General features: G+C 44.0%; 2 protein-coding genes across 2 annotated transcripts in view; both read left to right on the top strand.

The window, feature by feature from the left end:
• Positions 1-20,015, top strand: part of LOC310644907 (uncharacterized protein) — a gene marked incomplete at its 5' end in the record, with an annotated part of 161,325 nt that overhangs the window by 51,419 nt on the left and 89,891 nt on the right. The window lies entirely within an intron of this gene.
• KCTD19 (potassium channel tetramerization domain containing 19) overlaps positions 1-20,015 on the top strand; it is a gene marked incomplete at its 5' end in the record, with an annotated part of 62,886 nt that overhangs the window by 9,661 nt on the left and 33,210 nt on the right. The window contains 2 exons of the mRNA XM_083370242.1: positions 548-651; positions 3,131-3,273. Of these exons, the coding sequence (XP_083226368.1) occupies positions 548-651; positions 3,131-3,273 (247 nt within the window). The remainder of the gene's footprint in view (positions 1-547; positions 652-3,130; positions 3,274-20,015) is intronic.

Below are 20,015 nucleotides of genomic sequence, written 5' to 3' on the forward strand. Positions count from 1 at the left end.
CAGTATTGCGGTTGCCCTCAGGGGGCCGGGTGGGTGTGGCCTGGGTGGGCGTGGCCTACTGGGTGGGCATGGCTAGAGTGCGTATGGCTTACTGGGTGGGCGTGGCCAGCTCTACATCGTTCGCATCAAGGGTGCCTAAGGGGGCCCGGGCAGGAGTGGGACAGATCTGGGGGTCTCTGGCAGGAGGAGGGTCTCTGGGCCAGGGCCAAGGCAGTGGGGGCCGTTCCCTCACTGTTTCCAGGATGGCTTCGCGGGCCACATGAAACCACTTCGCGGGCCGGATCCGGCCCCCGGGCCTTGTGTTTGACATGTCTGATCTAGCATATAGGTAATGTAACTTGTGAAGTGGGTCTTAGAATAGTTATGGATTGCAAAATGGTTTGGGCCAGTAATGAAATTTCTCTTTATTTCCTTCCCTGATCCAATTATTTATAAGGAAATTGTGTGGTTCATATGGCTGGGCATATTTCATTCCTTCATGAATCCATTCCTTTGTGTTGCAAAAGTATAAAAGTGGATCTTCTGTCATTTGGATTGTGTTTTGTAGATGCAGAGTGGGCAGCAGAAATAACAGCTTTTTCCCTACATCATATTGTCAAAGTCTATGTAGGAAGCCACTGGTATGCCACCTATTTGCAAACATTATTAAAGGTATAATTATTAAGTATGTTTATATTACTCTAGAGCGGCCAATATTTAGGCTGCTTGTTCTAAAGAGATATAAAGAAAGCATGTTATGTAACTAAGCTCAGAAGACATGTGGCAGATTGCACAGAGTACTTGAAAATTGATCTCTCATGATTTTCATTGTGCTTTTTGTTGTGCGTCTCCTGATGAAATGCAGGCTGGGATGTGTGAGAGAGTTCCAGTGTCATCCATTCCCTTTCCTGAATGCTGGTGACTTTGGGAAACTGCCTTAGAGAGATCATCCTCGCATCCCTCTAACCGCTGCACAAACAAGCCCTGGAATTCTTCTTGTATATCCTGTGCTCCTGATAACGGCCTTTGTCCTGTCCCCAGCCCAGACTTGACCCAGCTTAAAGTCCAGGGATTTCTCCCCTTCCAATACAGTTTTTATCATGGGCCTCACCTTCAGCAATGTGGCTGGCCATGCAGTGGGCTCATCCGCCTGCTTCTCACTGACCTCTTCCGCCTTCCACAGCCATTTTGGCTTGGAGTGCAGGAAGGACCAGGCAGCGGGTTTCTGTGGAAGCATCTCCAGGCAAAAAGTTTGACTGGAGGTCCCAAAGGGCTTGGCGGTCACAAGGAGACTTTCTGAAAACCCAGGTGCAGCGGAATGAAAGAGCTGGAGTTTGCCAGCTGGGTGATGCCAGTTTCTCCCCAAGGAGTACCTGCAGGTTTTTTGGGGTTTTTTTTGCTGACACTGAACTAGACTATCTATTGCTTTCAGGACTTAGAGCCATTTTGTGTCCTGTGCAAAGAGATTTGGGGTTACTTGCCACTTGCTGCTTGGATTGCCACTCTGTTATACTAGCGGTGGAGGGTTCTCCTTTTTTCTGGCTCTGCTCCCTGCTTCACCCTCCTTCCATCCTGACTGTCAAAGGCATGCAGGAGGGTTACGGGATGAAGTGGGAAGGAAAGTCCATGATTGACATGGTTGACCTGTGAGTTGGGCAACTTGAGAGAAGGCTTTGCCCAAACATCTGCCCAAACCTGCCTAGCCCTGTCCTTCCCCCTTTTAAGGAGAGCAATTGATTGGCGCTTTTCCTGCTGGTAGGGAATTCTCAGAGGGAGGGGAAACAAAGACACAAATGGCTGCCTTTCATTGGTCCTTGTATTACAGGGGTCCCCAACCCCAAGCTGTGGATTGATACTATTCCATGGCCTGTCAGGAATTGGGCCATGCAAGCAGTACAGGAGCGAGTAAAGCTTCATCTGTGCAGGCACGGGATCTAGGAGGTTGTGTGCAAAACCAATCACAATTATTTTATCTGAGACTAGGAGAACCAAGGAAGCTCTGAATCCCTTAGTACAGGCAGTACTCGAGATACAACAGAGACCCCAAAACTACATAGTGTATGACCCTGTTTCAAAGTTACAATGGCCTGCATGGTTATTTGCCCTTACGACTGACCATAGGAATGCTGCAGCACCCCCTCACATCCCCCCCCCCCGATAGGACCTTGCAGCACATTGGGTCTGCTTCCCAGGCCTCCTGGAAGAGGCCGCCATTTTCAGTGCTCCAGCAATTCCTTCTGGAAATGGCAGGCTGCTTTCAGAGCTTTCTGCCTCAATGAGCTGACCATCTGACAGGCAAGGGGCGTGACCCTTGTTTTGCCCCAGAAAGACAGGGGTACCTGGGCAGGAGGATGGGCAGTGGCAAAACCAGGACAGGCAGGCCCACCCTGCGTTTTCCTTCCCCTTTGTTTCTTGCTGGCAAGATAGCCAACTGCACAGCAGACACGCTTGCGAGCCCCCATGGGGTATCCTGGGGTGGGGGAGGCCTTGGGGAGCCCTAGGCAGGTGGGCTTGTGCCTGCACTAGGCCTCTCAGGATCGCATCCACCGCTGAGCTCCACTTAATGAGCCACACATTTCTTTAAGGAATGCATTGGGGAGAGCAGGGATGTTGTTCATTTAACGTTGTCCCAGTTTTTGGCCCTAATGGGCAGGCTTCATTACAGTCCTAACTTGAAGATTACCTGTACTACATTGGGCTGCTGTGGCATTAGTCTTTGAAGATTAACCAAACTGATAAAAGCATTTTTTTCCATGACCTGAAACTCAGGATAATCAATGTATCTGATTTTTTTACAAAATATACATGCCATGGTAAAAATGTGCAAAAGACATTTCTACTGCAGCAAATTACGACGACTGCTTTCCTTCTGGAACTGTGGGATAAAGCACATGCTTTGCAAGGCTTAGGAACCTGGGCCATCTGCAGGCCAGGCAAAGTCCACACCATATGTTGATTTCATGTTAACAACGCCAGTCATTTGTGGTCCCCTTTGCACCTGATATTATTCTGTCATGGTCTGTAGTAAACTGTTCAGTTTTTAAGAATACAAATCTGTTAGCCAGGGTCTTTTTGATAAGGAAAATAGTCTTTCCAGTTTGAGAGAAAACTTATGGAAAGAGCTGATTGGAAATCTTTTTCTTCCTTTTAGTTTCCAGAGTTGTTGTCAAATTGCAAAAAGGTATATTGGATTGCTTATGGACAGAGTCTCCTCATTCATGGAGATGGAAAAATGTTTCGACATGTTCTCAACTTCTTAAGACTTGGCAAGTTGTACTTACCATCTGAATTTAAGTACGTTAATTACTATTTGATGCATATTATCTCTGGGATAGTTAAAGAGCAGTTATACCTTAAGACAGAGATGGAAGTGCTCAGTGTACCGAATGGCTGCATCTCTCAACTATGTTCTTTGTAGAATAAGGCTTTAATTATTTCCTCCCCAAAGTTCTATTTTCTCTATAATTGTAACAGTTTGTGTTTGCCAATTTCTCTTAGGTTGTTCCGGTTTCATTATGTCCCTATAGTGTTATTAAATGTTGCTAATTAACAATTTGCAGCAATGAATCAGGACAACAAAGCTAAACATTATTTCAGAAATATCACTAGTGATGTAAAGGGAATGTGAAGTTTATTTCTCCCAAATCTTGGAAAGTGCATTTGTCTTGTGAAGGACTTTGCACTTGGGCACAGCCGGGGGAACTGAAGGGGCAGATGCTCTGGGCCCCAAAGAACAGCTGGAGCAGAGCAGGTATCCCCTTGCAGTAGAAGAAGGAGCAGCTGAACTGAAGGCCGTCTTATAGTTTTAACGAAGAGAAGAGTGAGGGGTGACATGATAGCAGTGTTCCAATATCTCAGGGGCTGCCACAAAGAAGAGGGAGTCAAGCTATTCTCCAAAGCACCTGAAAGCAGGACAAGAAGCAATGGATGGAAACTAGTCAAGGAGAGAAGCAACCTAGAACTAAGGAGAAGACAGTTAGAACAATTAACCAGTGGAACGACTTGCCTCCAGAAGTGGTGAATGCTCCAACACTGGAGGTTTTTAAGAAGAGACTGGACAGCCATTTGCCTGAAATGGTATAGGGTTTCCTGCCTGAGCAGGGGGTTGGATTACCGTATTTTCCGGCGTATAAGACGACCCGGTGTATAAGACGACCCCCTACTTTTAAGAAGTTTTTCAAGGTTTTTTGTCTTATACGCCGAAAAATACTTACATGCCCTGCCCTCCCTGTCTGTCGCAGAGGAGGCGAAGGCCCGACTGGCCCCGCCGGCCCTCCCGCTGCTCCTGCGCTTCTGCCAGCCCCCGAGGCGCAGTGTTTCCCGGGCGGCAGGCAGCGCCGGAGGGCAGCCGCCACCCCGCCACGGCCGGCGCCCCTCCTGCTTCCCCCCCCCGGCCTTGAACTTCTCCCATTCGGCGCAGGGTGGGGCAGCTCCGCCCACAGCCTCTTTTTCATGTGCCGCTTCCCTCTCACCGTCGGCTGAGGTGCGCTCGGCCCGGGCTCCTGGTCCCTCTTCCTGGCCGGCTTCCCGCCCTGCCCCTCATGGAGCTGGACTGGGTGTGCAGCCTCTCGGTGTGGCTGCTTTTACTGGGCAGCCTGGCGGTGCGGCTCCTGCACTCAGACCTGTTGCTGAGCCAGCGGCTGCTGCTGCGCGTGGGGCTGCTGGCCGTCCTGCAGGCGCTGGGCCGTCCTGCCGCTGCCCCTCAGCGCCGCGCTCACGGCGGCTGCCTGCTGGCTCGTCTTGGCCAGCACGGCCCGGCGGAAGCGCAGCATCGGACGGGAGCAGGACTGCCCTGCCGGCTCCCGTCCGATGCTCTTCCCTCTGAGGCAGCTGCTGCCTCAAGAGGGAACAGCGTCGGACGGGAGCCGGCAGGGAAGTCCTGCGTGCGCGCGCGTGTGCAGGACTTCCCTGCCGGCTCCCGTCTGATGCTCTTCCCTCTTGAGGCAGCATCCCCGAGGACTCCTTAGGAGCCGGGGAGCGATGCTGCCTCAAGAGGGAAGAGCGTCGGGCGGGAGCCGGCAGGGCAGTCCTGCACACGCGCGCACTCCCCAGCTGCTAAGGAGCAGCCGGGGAGTGCGCAAATGCGCAGGACTGCCCTGCCGGCTCCCGCCAGATGCCACCCACTGATTTTCCGGCGTATAAGACGACTGGGCGTATAAGATGACCCCCCAACTTTTGAGGTGATTTTCATGGGTTAAAAAGTCGTCTTATACGCCGGAAAATACGGTAGATGACCTCCAAGGTCTCTTCCAACTACTACTACTACTTCTTATGATGATGATGATGATGATAATGATGATGATGATGATGATGGTTGGACCAGGCCTCCCTCCTGCTGCTTAATTTCATCATGACTCTGGGTATCTTGTACTTAAAATGAAAAAAACATTGTCAAGTCCCCATATATCCCTATAGGGACACTGCCATTCTGGAGAAAGGGGGGAACCTTGGGGCTTCTCTTTGATGTATTCATTTTGTTTTGTTCCTCTTTTCCTTTGATGTATCTTCCAGGGAACTGGGGGGAGGAGGGATGAGCCTTCGGCCATCTGCCTTGTCTCATCCCCTGAGAACCAAGGTTGTTGCGCCTGAGAACAACTTGTTATCACATTCTGGGTAGGAGTTCCCACCACATCTTCGCACCTCTGGATTGGCTCTCTATGGACTGGGCACTTGGGAGGGATTTTGAGCAATGGGGTTTAACCTAACGCTTTTGTGCTGGAACTTTAGATCCTGACTGTTTTCTCTGCAGTCACTTTGTCTCAATAAAAGGTCCTTTTGAAATGCTGCCTGCTTCAAGAGCTCTGCTTCCTTGAAGGAATAGCTGAGGTGGGGCCTTACATTAGGCAGGATCTGCAAAGAGGTTAACCTGGAGCAGCACCAGCCCTACCATGAGGACCGTGCATACCATGTCTAACCAAGGCAGCGAGCATGAAGAAGCTGAGTGCTGGGGGGAAACCTCCTCCAGGGTCCACCAGCAGATGGAAGGAGGAAGCTGCTGCCCTAGAGGACTCCTCAAAACCAAGATGGTCCGCCAGTGTGGGGAAGGAGGACTGGGAAGGAAGGACCAAGGAGGCCACCCTCACCTGGGGCAGCCGACAGCATGGCTGAAGGCAGGAGATGGAGGCGTTGTACAATGACTACAAATTGGAGGAAAAACTGGACCACCCCAACCACCTCATGAAAAGAGCAATGTGCTTCATGATGGAAGCTTTCCAGAGCCTGAAGACACAAGAGGCCATTTCCTGAATGGAGAGGGATGATGGACAGCATGAGGAAGCAGCCAGTGGTAGAGGGGTATCTCCTACCTCAGAGACAGCTGCGGGTGTTACTGAATCAGTGGAAAGAGTGACAACCATCCCAGCCAGTATTCCTCAAAGGGACCCTGGAGGGGCAAATGCCCAACGAATCAGTGATGGAGGAGCTGATCAGCAGGAATGGAAGGTACACACCTGCCTTGGAATTAAATTCAATATGGATCCCCACCAATAGGGATTTTTCCTACATGCAAGAGTACATGTGCGGCGGTCCTACCGAGGGGGCTAGGATCAGGGTCATCACCCTGGCCCTGCAAGAGGCCATTGCCCAATGGATGGTAACCCTCTACAATGCTACCCCAGAACTGCGAAACTTCAATTGTTTCATAACAGCGCTGAGGCTGAAGTTCAAGGACTTCCTGGCCCATCAGAAAGCCAGAGATTGCATCAAGACTGTGAGGCAGGGCCGCCATCCTGTGGTTGAATATACTGAGGAGTTCCAAGACCTACCTTGCTGCCTCAACTGGCCAGAAGACATCCTGGTGAGTTGTTTCAAGGATGGGCTGAATGATGACCTATATCATGCCAGCATCACCAGAGGGGTCCCCACCCATCTCCACAATTGGTGTGTCCTGGCCAAAGAAGCAGAAATCGACTAGGTGCGGAACCAGTGCCAGTCGGGCAAAGCGTGGAAAAGGTGCCCCCCGAGAGAAAGAGGGAAGCTACCAAACCCCAGGTGGTGTGGCCGCACTTGACCGCCTGTAAAGAGGGTCACCAGGCTGCGGAATGCCAGATGAAGACCCCAGCAAAGAAGGGAGACCTACTGCCAGGAGGGAAGCTGACAAAGCCCTCGCAGCACACCAAGAACACAGTCCCTAAAGAGCACCGAGGTCATGGAGTTCTTGTCCCTCCTCCAAGCCAAGGGAGCAAACTGACCTCATCAGAAGAAGACCAAGGGCCCTCCGACAGTGACTACAATAATGACCCCTTGGTAAGTGGGCCGAACGCACCAGCAACCATGCCCATAGAACTGCTGATCCTAGGCATGGAAAAGAGAGTGGCCCTAAAAGCCTTACTAGCGTCGGGGTGCACCAGATGCTTGATAAGCCCAACCCTGGTGAGAAAACGGGGGGTCCGCCTGAGGAGATTAAAGAACCCAATTGCTTTCTGACAATTAGAAGGGTCAATTCGCTGCTGAACCCCTAGGCATGACCATGGGAAACCACTCTGAGACTAAGCTTTATAGTGGCGCCAGAGATGGAATGGCTTGGCTCAAAAAATGGAATCCACGGGTAGATTGGAGGAAGGGACTTTTGAAGTTCCCAAAGAGGAAGCAAGCCCCATGCAACACTGGCCACAAAGTGGGAAAGGACCCCTGCAGAGAAGTGGCAGCTGCTTCAAAAAGTGAGCTCTTGCAAAGCATACCCTGAGAATACCATGACTTGGTCCATGTATTTAATGAGAGGTTCAGAAAAACTTCCCACCCCACAGACTGTGCCATCAAGAGTGTTCTTGGAGCCAAGCTACCAAACCAAAATTGTATTCCATGACCCCAGGGGAGTTAGACAAACTGTGCACGTTCATAGACAAAAAGTTGGCCCGAGGCTTCACTCAACTGGCCAGACCCAGGATAGCTGCCCGGTTCTGTTCCAAGAGAAGAAAGATGGGTCTCTTCGTCTCTGTGTTGATTAAAGTAAAAGGTAAAGGTTCCCCCGCACATGCGTGCTAGTCGTTTCCAACTCTAGGCGCCGGTGCTCATCTCCGTTTCAAAGCCGAAGAGCCAGCGCTTGCCCGAGGACGTCTCCGTGGTCATGTGGCCGGCATGACTAGACGCCAAAGGCGCACGGAACGCTGTTACCTTCCCACCGTAGTGTTCCCTATTTTTCTACTTGCATTTTTACGTGCTTTCGAACTGCTAGGTTGGCAGAATCAACTGTGTTGATTATAGGGGTCTTAATGCTGTGTGCGTGGAAAATGTGTACCCCCTTACCCTCGTGAAGGACATGCTGGCCCACCTTTCAAAGAGCAAAATATTTTCTAAACTGGATTTACAGGAGGCGTACTACAGGGTCAGAATTAAGGAAGGAGATGAATTAAGGAACGGGAGAAATCGAAAATGGCTTTTAGCTGCCCCCTAGGGCTTCCAATTTAAAGTACTCCCCTTTGGGCTACAAGGAGGTCCCGCAATGTTCATGCAGCTGATAAATGAAGTGCTCCATGAGTACCTATATAAAGGTGTTTTGATGTACCTTTTAAAATAATATTTGTATTAATTATTTAATAAATATTAATTACAATATTTAGTATTAATTTACAATATTTAATAAATATTAATTATTTAATAAATATTAATTACAAGTGCTTAATATTTTATCAGCAACATATTGTCTGGGTTCCAACATTTAATTTACTAATACATATTAAGTTCCTTTCTCTCTACCTCATTTTTCTAGCCAATGATAATATTTTGGTATTCCAATTCCACTATTTTTATGCAGTTTTTGGTAGAACTCTTCTTGATTATTATTAGATGCATACATTGCTACTGTCAGTATCTGGTTTGGGTTTATCATTATTTCCACCATCAATATTCTTCCCTCCTCATCTGCATAGATTTGTTTGGGATTCATTATTTCTTTAATAGAGAGAGCTATTCCTCTTTTCTTTTGTTGGGCTAATGAGAAATGAAGTTTCCTGATTTTCAGTTGCTCCAACAATTTGTAGTGTTGGCTCTTAATATGTGTTTCTTGGAGACAGATTATATCCATTTTTAATCTTCATAGTCATGTAAAAATGTTTTTCCTTTTTATAGGGGAGTTCAGTCCATTTACATTCATTGAAAGAATCCCACTTTGCTTCTCCATCTCCTTCAATTCTATATAGGTCTTAACCTTCTAGTTGTTCTTATCCGTCTCTGTTCTCTTTCTCTTTCCACTCCTTCTGTCTTTCTGTTTTCAGTGTCTTCTTCTTCCCTTGGCTTGGCTGCTCCTTCTGTGACCGTTTCTTCCTGTCTCTTTGTTTCTCTCTCCGGACGGGGTTCCGAACTTTCCCCTTCCAGAAACGCTTTATGGTCATCATAAAGCTCCAATGCCTCAAGTGGCGTGTCCAATCTGTATCTTTTCCCATCCCAGTTAATTAGGATAGGATCGCTTCTGGAATCAGCCATCTAAAATTCACTCCTTTTTCAGTTCACAACAACAACAACAAGAAGCACCTGCAACATAACACCCCAGACTTAACAATTGTCGATAAGAAAGACAACAAAGTCTGGATAGTGGACGTGGCAGTGCCTGGAGACAGCAGAATAGAGGAGAAAGAACCAGAGAAGATAACAAAATACAAAGACCTACAAATAGAAATAGAAAGACTGTGGCAAAGGCAAGCAAGGATAGTACCAATAGTAATAGGCGCCTTGGGTGCAATCACAAAACAACTGGAGCACCACTTGAACACCATTGGCATTGACAAATTCGCCATTAGTCAATTGCAAAAGGCGGCCTTACTAGGAACTGCTTCCATCCTGCAACAATATCTGTAATACCATCAAACATCCAGATCTGCCTATCCCAGGTCCTTGATAAGGACTTGATAGGTACCGTAGTTTCCGGCGTATAAGACGACTTTTTAATCTATGAAAATCTTCTCAAAAGTCAGGGGTCGTCTTATACGCTGGGTGCTGAAACTTTAGGGACAGGGCTGGCTGGAAAACCTGGAGCGGATCTTCCATTTAGTCTGCGCAGGGAAAGCGGGACCAATTGGAGTAGAAGCTGCAGTCTGTTATTTTTTACAGGCTGGGGTCTGGGCGTCTTTCCTTCTAAAGTTGAAGAGCAGCTGTAGGCAGGTGGGGAATGCAAGAGCAACTTGAAAGGCAGGTGGGGAATGCCATAGCCAGAGCAGCTGCTTAGCTCTAAGGACACATTTGACTCAGGAACTGGGCGGGCTGGCTGGAAAACCTGGAGCGGATCTCCCATTTGGTCTTTTTTTAAAAATCCCATTTATATCCCGCCCTTCTCCGAAGACTCAGGGCGGCTTACAATTTAAAGCACAAATCAATGTGCTTAGCAATAGCCTTCATTCTATGTATATGCCTGCTTATTAGAGCTTTCACCCCCCCCCCCCAAGCTGCATTATTACAAAGTCAGCTTATTGCTCTCAACAATCTGAGTCCTCATTTTACCTACCTCGGAAGGATGGAAGGCTGAGTCAACCTTGAGCCTGGTGGGATGAGAACCTGCACTAATTGCAGGCATCTGGTGTTATTTAAGGCTCTGCACAGGGAAAGCTTTAGAGTGAATTAGGAAAAGTGAAAAAGTGAATTAGGAAAATAGGAAACGGTTGCTGGAATTGGGTATGTGTAGTTTAACGAAGAGAAGGGTGAGGGGTGACATGATAGCAGTGATCCAATATCTCAGGGGCTGCCACAAAGAAGAGGGAGCCAAGCTATTCTCCAAAGCACCTGAAAGCAGGACAAGAAGCAATGAATGGAAACTAGTCAAGGAGAGAAGCAACCTAGAACTAAGGAGAAACTTCCTGACAGTTAGAACAATTAACCAGTGGAACAACCTGCCTCCAGAAGTGGTGAATGCTCCAACACTGGAAGTTTTTAAGAAGAGACTGGACAGCCATTTGTCTGAAATGGTATAGGGTTTCCTGCCTGAGCAGGGGGTTGGACTAGATGACCTCCAAGGTCCCTTCCAACTTATTATTATTATTATTATTATTGTTGTTGTTGTTATTGTTATTATTATTATTATTATTATTATTATTATTATTATTATTAGTCCTCAGGGAATAGGGCGGTATATAAATATAATTAAATAAAATAAATAAATTATTATTATTAAAGTTTAATCCACTTGCACTGTTTTATGTTTACATGTTTGATGACAAACAGCCTTATGTTTATAAGTGACAGTTTTCCTACTAAGTACCTGCATGTCATAAGCATTTGAATTAAAATTACCATGTTAAAATCAAATCTGATGTTTTTTTAATTTTTATTTGGTGTGCGTTGGAAGAGGGGTAGTCTTATAGCCCAAACCCTATAATTTAACAGGAAATGTAGGGGGTCGTCTTATACACCCAGTCGTCTTATACGCCGGAAAATACAGTAGACAAAAATGGCAAATCCAGTCTGAAGATCTGGCTGTGCAATGATAAGTAATAATAATAATAATAGTAATAAAGTTGGAAGGAACCTTAAAGGTCATCTAGTCCAACCCCCTGCTCAGGCAGAAAACCCTATACCATTTCAGACAAATGGCTGTCCAGTCTCTTCTTAAAAACCTACAGTGTTGGAGCATTCACAGCTTCTGGAGGCAGGTAGTTCCACTGGTTAATTGTTCTAACTGTCAGGAAGTTTCTCCTTAGTTCTAGGTTGCTTCTCTCCTTGACTAGTTTCCATCTGTTGCTCCTTGTCCTGCCTTCAGGTGCTTTGGAGAATAGCTTTTTATTTTATTTTTTATTTTAATTCCATTTATATCCTGCCCTTCTCCGAAGACTCAGGGCGGCTTACAAGCTTAGCAGTAGCCTTCATTCTATGTATATGCCTGCTTGTTAGGGTTTTCACACACACACCAAGCGGCATTATTACAAAGTCAGCTTAATTGCCCCCAACAAGCTTGACTCCCTCTTCTTTGTGGCAGCCTCTGAGATATTGGAACACTGCTATCATGTCACCCCTCACTCTTCTCTTCATTAGACTAGACATACCCAATTCCAACAACCGTTCCTTATATGTTTTAGCCTCCAGACCCCTGATCATCTTTGTTGCTCTTCTCTGTACTCTTTCTAGAGTCTCAACATCTTTTTTACATTGTGGTGATCAAAACTGGATGTAGTATTCTAAGTGTGGCCTTACCAAGGCCTTGTAAAGTGCTATTAATACTTCATGTAATCTTGATTCTATCACTCTGTTAATGCAGCCTAGCACTGTGTTGGCTTTTTTGGCAGCTGTAGCACACTGCTGGCTCATATTTAAGTGATTGTCCGCTAGGACTCCAAGATCCCTCTCACAGTCACTACTATTGAGCAAGGTACCACCTATACTATACCTGTGCATTTGGTTTTTCCTGCCAAAATGTAGAACCTTACTTTTTTCACCATTGAATTTCACTTTGTTAGATAGTGCCCAATGTTCAAGTCTGTCCAGATCCTTCTGTATCTTAAGCCTGTCTTCTGGAGTATTGGCTATTCCTGCCAGCTTGGTGTCGTCTGCAAATTTGATGAGTTCCCCAACTATCCCCTCATCCAAATCGTTAATGAAGATATTGAAGAGCACTGGGCCCAGAACAGAGCCCTGGGGCACCCCACTATAGACTTCCTTCCATGTAGATGCAGTTCCATTGAGGACCACACGCTGAGTACAGCCTGTCAGCCAGCTACGAATCCATCTGGTGTGATGCTGTCTAACCCACATTTTTCTATCTTACCAAGTAGCAGGTTGTGATCTACTTTATCAAATGCCTTTCTGAAGTCCAAGTAAATTATATCCACAGCATTCCTCTGGTCCACTAATTTTGTCACTTGGTCAAAGAATGCAATAAGATTTGTCTGGCATGATCTGTTTTTGACAAACCCATGTTGGCTTTTAGTGATAACTTTGTTCGCATCAAGGTGTTCGCTGATTTGTTGTTTGATTATCTTTTCCAGAATCTTCCCAGGTATTGAGGTCAGGCTGATAGGTCTGTAGTTTCCTGGATCTATTTTTTTCCCTTTTTTGAATATGGGAACTACATCAGCTCTCTTCCAGTCCTCTGGTGGTTCCCCAGTGCTTCAGGATCTTTGAAAAATATAGTTCAGTGGTTCTGAGATCACGTCTGCCAGCTCCTTGAGAACCTTGGGGTGTAATTCATCTGGTCCTGGTGATTTGAACTCGTCTAGGCTGGACAGGTGCTCACTTACCATTTGCTTGCCTATCTTAACTTGCGTTTCTATTCTGTTTTTTATGGCACTGGTTTTGGTAGGTTGGACTGTTTTTCCCCTTTGTGTAAAGACAGATACAAAAAATGAATTAAATAGTTCAGCTTTCTCCCTGTTGCTTGTCACCTTCTTGCCACTTTCACCCACTATTGGACCAATCATTTCCTTAACTTTTTTCTTGTTTTTTACATGTTGAAAGAAGCTTTTTTTTTTTTGTTATTTTTGACTTTGGTCTCAAGCCTTACTTCATTTTGAGCCTTAGCTTTCCTGACTTCATCTTTGCAGGCACGGACTATTTGCTGATATTCTGCCTTAGTTATGTGCCCCACTTTCTACTTTTTATACTTGTCCTTTATATCTTTCTATTTATCAGACAATTCTTTATGCAGCCATGCTGGTTTCTTTTGAGAGCTGTTATTTTTCTTCTTTGTTGGTATTGTGCTAGACTGGATTTTTATTATCTCGCTTTTCAAAATTTCCCAAGCTTCTTGAGTTGTTTTCCTCTTTAGGATTCTCATCCATGGAATTCTTCCCAAGATCTCTCTTAAGTTTATTGAAATTAGCTCTTTTAAAGTCCAAGACTCTAGTTTGACTGTGTTCTATTGCTTGTGCTTCCAGAATGTTGAATTCCAATATTGCATGATCACTTCCCCTCAAGGTTCCTGTGGCTTCAACACCTTCTATCATTTCATCTCTGTTAGTGATGATTAGATCCAATATGGCTAATTCCCTAGTTCCCTTCTTTACTTTTTGGGAGACAAAGTTGTCTGCTAGGTTTGTCAGGAATCTTCCACTTGGTGCAGAGTTTGTCTCCCAGTTGATGTCAGGGTAATTAAAGTCCCCCATTACTATTGTGATGTGCTTCCTACATACCTTAGTTAACTGACTAGCAAAAAGTTCATCTATTTCCTCTGTTTGGTTGGGCGGCCTATAGTATATACCTATGACAATGTCATTTCCACCCCCTTTTATATTGACCCAAATGCATCCATAATTGTTGTGCTCTATTTCTGTAGAGATATAGTTATTTCTTATATAGGGAGCAACTCCACCTCCTCTTTTGTTTGGTCTGTTTCTTTTAAATAATTTAAATCCCTCTAGCTGTGTGTTCCATTTGTGGGTTTCGTCCCACCATGTTTCCGTAATGGCAACAGTATCATATCTGCCCTCATTTACCTGAATTTCCAGTTCACCTGCTTACTGTTCATACTCTGTGTATTGGTGTATAGACATTTGAGTCCTTTATGACTGACCCTGTGTTTACTTTCTACATAACTTGTGTGGTGCCTGAGTTCCCCTATTTTCTTAGATTGCCGGGGACAGGGATGTTCTGTATCAATTAACTCACTGTCCCCATTGTTTAGTTTAAATATTCCTCCAGAAAATCTGTTAATTTATTGCCAGGTAACTCAGTCCCTTTCTTGGATGGATGCAAACCATCTCTTGTACATTTTTTCATTGGACCAGCTACAGACATCGTGACTAATATAACCAAAGCCTTCTCCTTTACACCACTCCTTTAGCCACATATTAAATTCTGCTATTTGCTGGCCTTTTCCATTTTGCTCCTTATACACTGGTAAGACCTCTGAAAAAGTGAGCCTACAGCCTATTCTGCTGAGTTCCTGCCCCAAGCTCTGGAAATCATTCTGCACAGAGAGTACATCGTTTTGGGACAGATCGTTAGTGCCAAGATGTACAATGGCATCCACATCACAGTCTTTGCTGGCATTGTTGATTATTTTGAAAATACGCTTCTTGTCCCTACTGGCAGTAGCACCTGGAAGACATCTGACCTCTTTTGAAACCTCTGTATCCTTTCCTAAATTTACATCCCTTATAATTGAATCACCAACCAGAAGGTGGCTTCTCTTTTTGGATACCTTTCTCTTCTTGTATGACTGATGTGTTATACCTGATTTGCATTTCTCCCTGTCAAAAACAAGTTCTTCATCTCAGACCATGGTCCCCTGCTTATTTGAATTATCCTCACAACTACCTTGACCTGTTTCCCTATTGAGGTCAGCAAGGGCACTGTATCTGTTATGCAGGGACACAGCAAAAGCTTTGTGTTTATGGTTCACAGCTCTCACCTTGCCAGATCCCATGGTTGTCCACACTGCCCTTCTCCTGCAGAATCTTTGTGGTAGAGGGGGCTGATAGCGTGGAGGCTCAATAGAGTAGAAGGGCTGAACTGGACACCTAATTTCTGCCTGAAGAGCACAGATTACAGACCCTACCTAGATAAATAATCTGTCCTTGTAGACGAGTGATTTGTGTACCGATAGGACATTTTCCCAGTTTGAAAAGAATACTGCAAAAGATAGCTGCAAAACAAGTGTTGCACTGAACTAAGCCAGACATTCTGAGATGAAAGGAATCTCAGATTGCTTGCCCTAAACGTACCACCACTGTTTTTGATTTTTAGTTATATGATTTGTGCACCTAATGGTGCGCGGGCTGCTACTTTGCTCCTCCATCCACCTCCTTCTTAACTCACAGTATTGTAGCTTTTCCCAGCAACCTCTGGCAGTTTAAATGCAATGAAGGTCCAATCAGCAGGGGCTTAGCTACTTTGCTCCTCCAACCACCTCCTTCTTAACTCACAGTTTTCTTTTTTTTCAAGTTTTTAATTTATTTTCCAATATTACATTTACATGTTTGAAAAGTAACGCGGCTGGGCACAATAATTCCATTACATTTAAATATCAATACAAATCTCAAAATATTACAACAACTAATTCCCTCTCCCCCATAATATATACTGTCTCATATTCGGACTAACACAGTTCTTATTCTATCAATCAATCAGAATCTTTCTAGCATTCATCAGTAATCTTCAAGCAGGCATATACATAGAATGAAGGCTATTGCTAAGCACATTGATTTGTGCTTTAGATTGTAAGCCGCCCTGAGTCTTCGGAGAAGGGCGGGATATAAATGGGATTAAAAAAAATATCTTAGTTAATTTGACATTCCATCTTTTAGACAATCCTTTTTCTTAACTTTAATTTCCCATTGATATTTAAATTAAACATTTAATATTTATCATTATCAAATTTTAAATGACCCCAATTTCTTTCACGATTTCCCCACAGTCTAAAATTGCATATATACCTCTTATGTATACATGATTCTCACCATCTGCATCAACCAATTAATAATACAAAATAATATTCTTATACCACAAACCAATATATAAATTTAATTATTAGTGTTTATATTTCTAAGTTTTACTTAACCTTTGTCTCAATTTATAACAATATCTTAAGTTCAAATCTGTTATTTTAAACATTCAAAATTTAGTTAATTTTCCCTTAATATTTTAATTTAACATTTAATATTTTTTTCCAAATTTTTAATTAACCACAATTCCTTTATCACAATTCCTCATACAATCTAATATTTAAAATACACACCTTATGTATAGATTATTGCCATCCACCTTAACAAACTATAAACAATATTCTTATTTCAATATTTATACTTCTAGATTTTATATAACCAAAATTTTCTTTATCTCAAGTTGTTACAATATCTTATATTCAGAATACATTTTCTATCCATTTGCATATATTCTATTTTAGATCTCATGTGTAAGTCAAAACCCCAATCCTTTTCAGTCTTAATTTTACCTTTTTTTCTTTGCTAAATCATCTTTCATGTCTTTTAAATAATCAAAAAGATATCCTTGTGTTGTAGGTATTGTTTGGTATTGAAAGAAGTATCCAGTTGATATTTTCTTAAGAGGACTAGCTGATCTAGCAGGTCGTTTCCTTATTTTTCCATCTCACCGTTGAATTATGGTTGAAGTCATAATTTGAGTTTGTATATCCAGGCTGCTTTCTTGTTGCCATTTCTTAGTTCATCACCAATTGTAAGGAGAGTTGGGATAATCGCTTTTAACATACAAAGAGTTTGTTCCTGTTCTTCCTCTGTAGGAGAAATCTATTCCTGTTCTTTTTCCATTATAGTATATTAAAGTAAAAGCTTACAGTTAGAAAGTCTACTAAGTGAGGAGCTGAGCTGAGTTCCTTGCAGCTGGTACCTCAAGGTTGCTTATATCTTATCTATTTTCAAAGCTGTCAACAAGTCTCTCTTAAAGAATAACAGGTTACAAATCTCATGTTTAGCAACCAGATGTCATGCCAGAGTTGTTTGGATCTTTTCAGTTTATTTTCCTTCCATTTTAAGGGGAAAAACCCCCAGATCTTCAATAATAATAAGAGTAAAAATCATAGAAAAATAAAGAGTAGAAAATTACAAATCTTATAATCCACCAATTTTAGAAACTAGAGTTCCACTTAGGATCCCAGTATCTTTCCAACATTTTGAACTCCCCTGGGTAGTCAATCGCCGCTGTTTCTAGAGGGAAGGCTAAAATCTTCCTTCCCTCATCACAGGGGGAAAGTACTTTAGCAGCTTATGCAGGTAAGTAAGTAATTAGGATGTAAGAGAGGTAGATCTCACCCAGTCTCTTCCATGCTGCTTTAGAGTTGCCAGATGGTAAATGCTACTTCAGCTGTTAGCAGCCTAGGGATGAGCCATATTTCTATGGCTGGTCCTTTCATCTGCCGGTTTGGAGAGATTTGCTGGCTCTAACGGGAGAGTTGCCGCTCTCTTGCGATCCAGCAAGGGCCCCTCCTTGCTGGTCGCCTCTATGGGGCAACTTTCGACCCTTTTCAGGGTCCCCCAGCGATGTGAAATTGGACGGGGAAGACTAGAATCGTCTTCTGCACATCCATAGCAGCCGTGCAGCAAACAGGAAGTCTTTTCAGTTAATTTTCTAGTCAGGAATTGATATTCTCTTCGTACATCTCTTATTCTCCTAGGAATCTGCTTCAGGACTACAATATCTTTTTCTTTGTATTGCAGAGGGTCATCTCTCACTCTTCTCAAAATCTCATCCCTTATAGATCTTTTGACAAATCTAACATGTACTTCTCTGGGGACTTTATTTCTTCTCACGTAGCTTGAGTTGACTCAAAATATTTGATCTAATTCTCCTTCCATTTCTTGTTTCCCGATTTCCAGAGCTTCAGCCAATAGCTCCATTATCAGATCCTCAAGATCCTCTATTATGTTTTGGAATTTTAGGAAATAAGATGCCTTTTCCATTTCCATAACTGCCATTGAATCTTCCAATTCTCTGTTGATCTGCATCAGCTTTTGGTTCTCATTTTTCAGTTCTGCCAACTTTTGGTTGGTCTCTAGTGACTTATCTTCTACTTTTTGAATTCTTTGTTCATTTTTTGTGACCATCTGTTTAAAGTTTTCTAGTTGAGAATCTATATTGTTAATTTTTTGGTTCATTTTATCAAGGTTGTCTTTTGTCTCATGATTTTTCTTTGTATCATCCTTGTGAGAGGAAATTGCTTCTTGAATCACTTGTAGTGTCACTTGCATCTCCTTCTGGAAATTACTAGCTTTTTCTTGTTGGAGCATTGCTTCAATTGATCTCTGATGGCGTACCTTGACGATATATTAATTTACACTGAGACAAAAGCTGAACCCATGAGATTGGTCAGAGTAGTGCTAAACAAAGAGTGGTGCTAAACAAAGTCCATGCTGCCAAACTATGCTAAGTTTTCAAAATGTGAATTCCACAAAGAGAAAATCAACTTTTGGGGTACCAGATCTCCCATGAGCGGTTGGAGATGGACCCGGAGAAAGTGTGGGCTGTGCTGGATTGGGCACCCCCACATACCAGAAAGCGACTGCAAAGTTTCTTGGGCTTTGCAAATTTTTACAGGCAGTTCATCCCATCCTTTGCCTACATAGCCCTCCCCATCACAAAAGAACTTCCAGACCAGCATCCAGACAAATTACATAACAACCAGCCATCCAGGGCTACACAAACACCCTAACCCAAGGATAATGGCAATGTTTTCAAAGAGTGGGTTAGAGCTACAGGTGTCTCTGGGGAGGCTGTCATTCCAGAGTTCAGGTGCTGCAACAGAGAAGGCATTCATCTCATGTTTTGATGGATGGCATTGTTTGATTAGGAATGAAGTCACTGACCTCCTGGTCTTATCAGAAAGGCAGAGATTGAGAAATTATACTATACAATCTGACCTTATGCTATGGGGGCCTTCAGAGGGGATAACCAGCATCTTAAATTGCAACAGAATACTACTCATAATTAGGACAGCTTCTGTAACAGTGGTGTTATTTGAGCATAGCAAGACATGCCCAATACTGCCTGCACTGCTGTATTCTGGACCAGCTGCAGCTTCTAAATTGTCTTCAAGGGCATCCCCATATAGATCACATTGTAGTAATCAGACTATGAAGTGATTATGTAGGATTTAATGCAGAATTGTCCAAGCTGTAACTGAAGGCCAGAGTCTTCAAGCATCCAGTAACCAGAAATACAGAGTGGAATCATAGAATCACAGGGCTGGAAGGGACCTTGGGGGTCTTCCAGGCAACCCCCTTGCCCAGGGCACGAGATCTCATACCATTCTGGTCAAATGGTTGTTCAATCTTTTCTTGAAGATCTCCAATGATGGAGTACCTACAACTCTGGGAGGCAAACTGTTCTACTGATTAATCATTTTTGCCAACAGAAAATTCCTCCTTGTTTCCAGGTTGAATCTCCCTCTGACAAGCTTCCACCCACTGCTTTTTGTCCTGCCCTCAGGTGCTCTGGAGAATAAATTAATGTCCTCTTCCCTGTGACATCCCTCAAGTATTGGACGATGGCTGTGTTTCTCTCTCCTCAGCCTTCTCTTTATTTAGCTAAACATATCTAGTTGTCTTAAGTGTTTATTATATGACTTTCCCTCCAGCCGCCTAATTACTCTTCCTAGAGTCGCAACATCTTTTTCGTATCATGATGACCAAAACTGGATGCAGGAT

The sequence above is a fragment of the Vipera ursinii genome (genome assembly GCF_947247035.1).
Source record: "Vipera ursinii genome assembly, chromosome: 10".
In the NCBI taxonomy this organism is placed as follows: Eukaryota; Metazoa; Chordata; class Lepidosauria; order Squamata; family Viperidae; genus Vipera; species Vipera ursinii.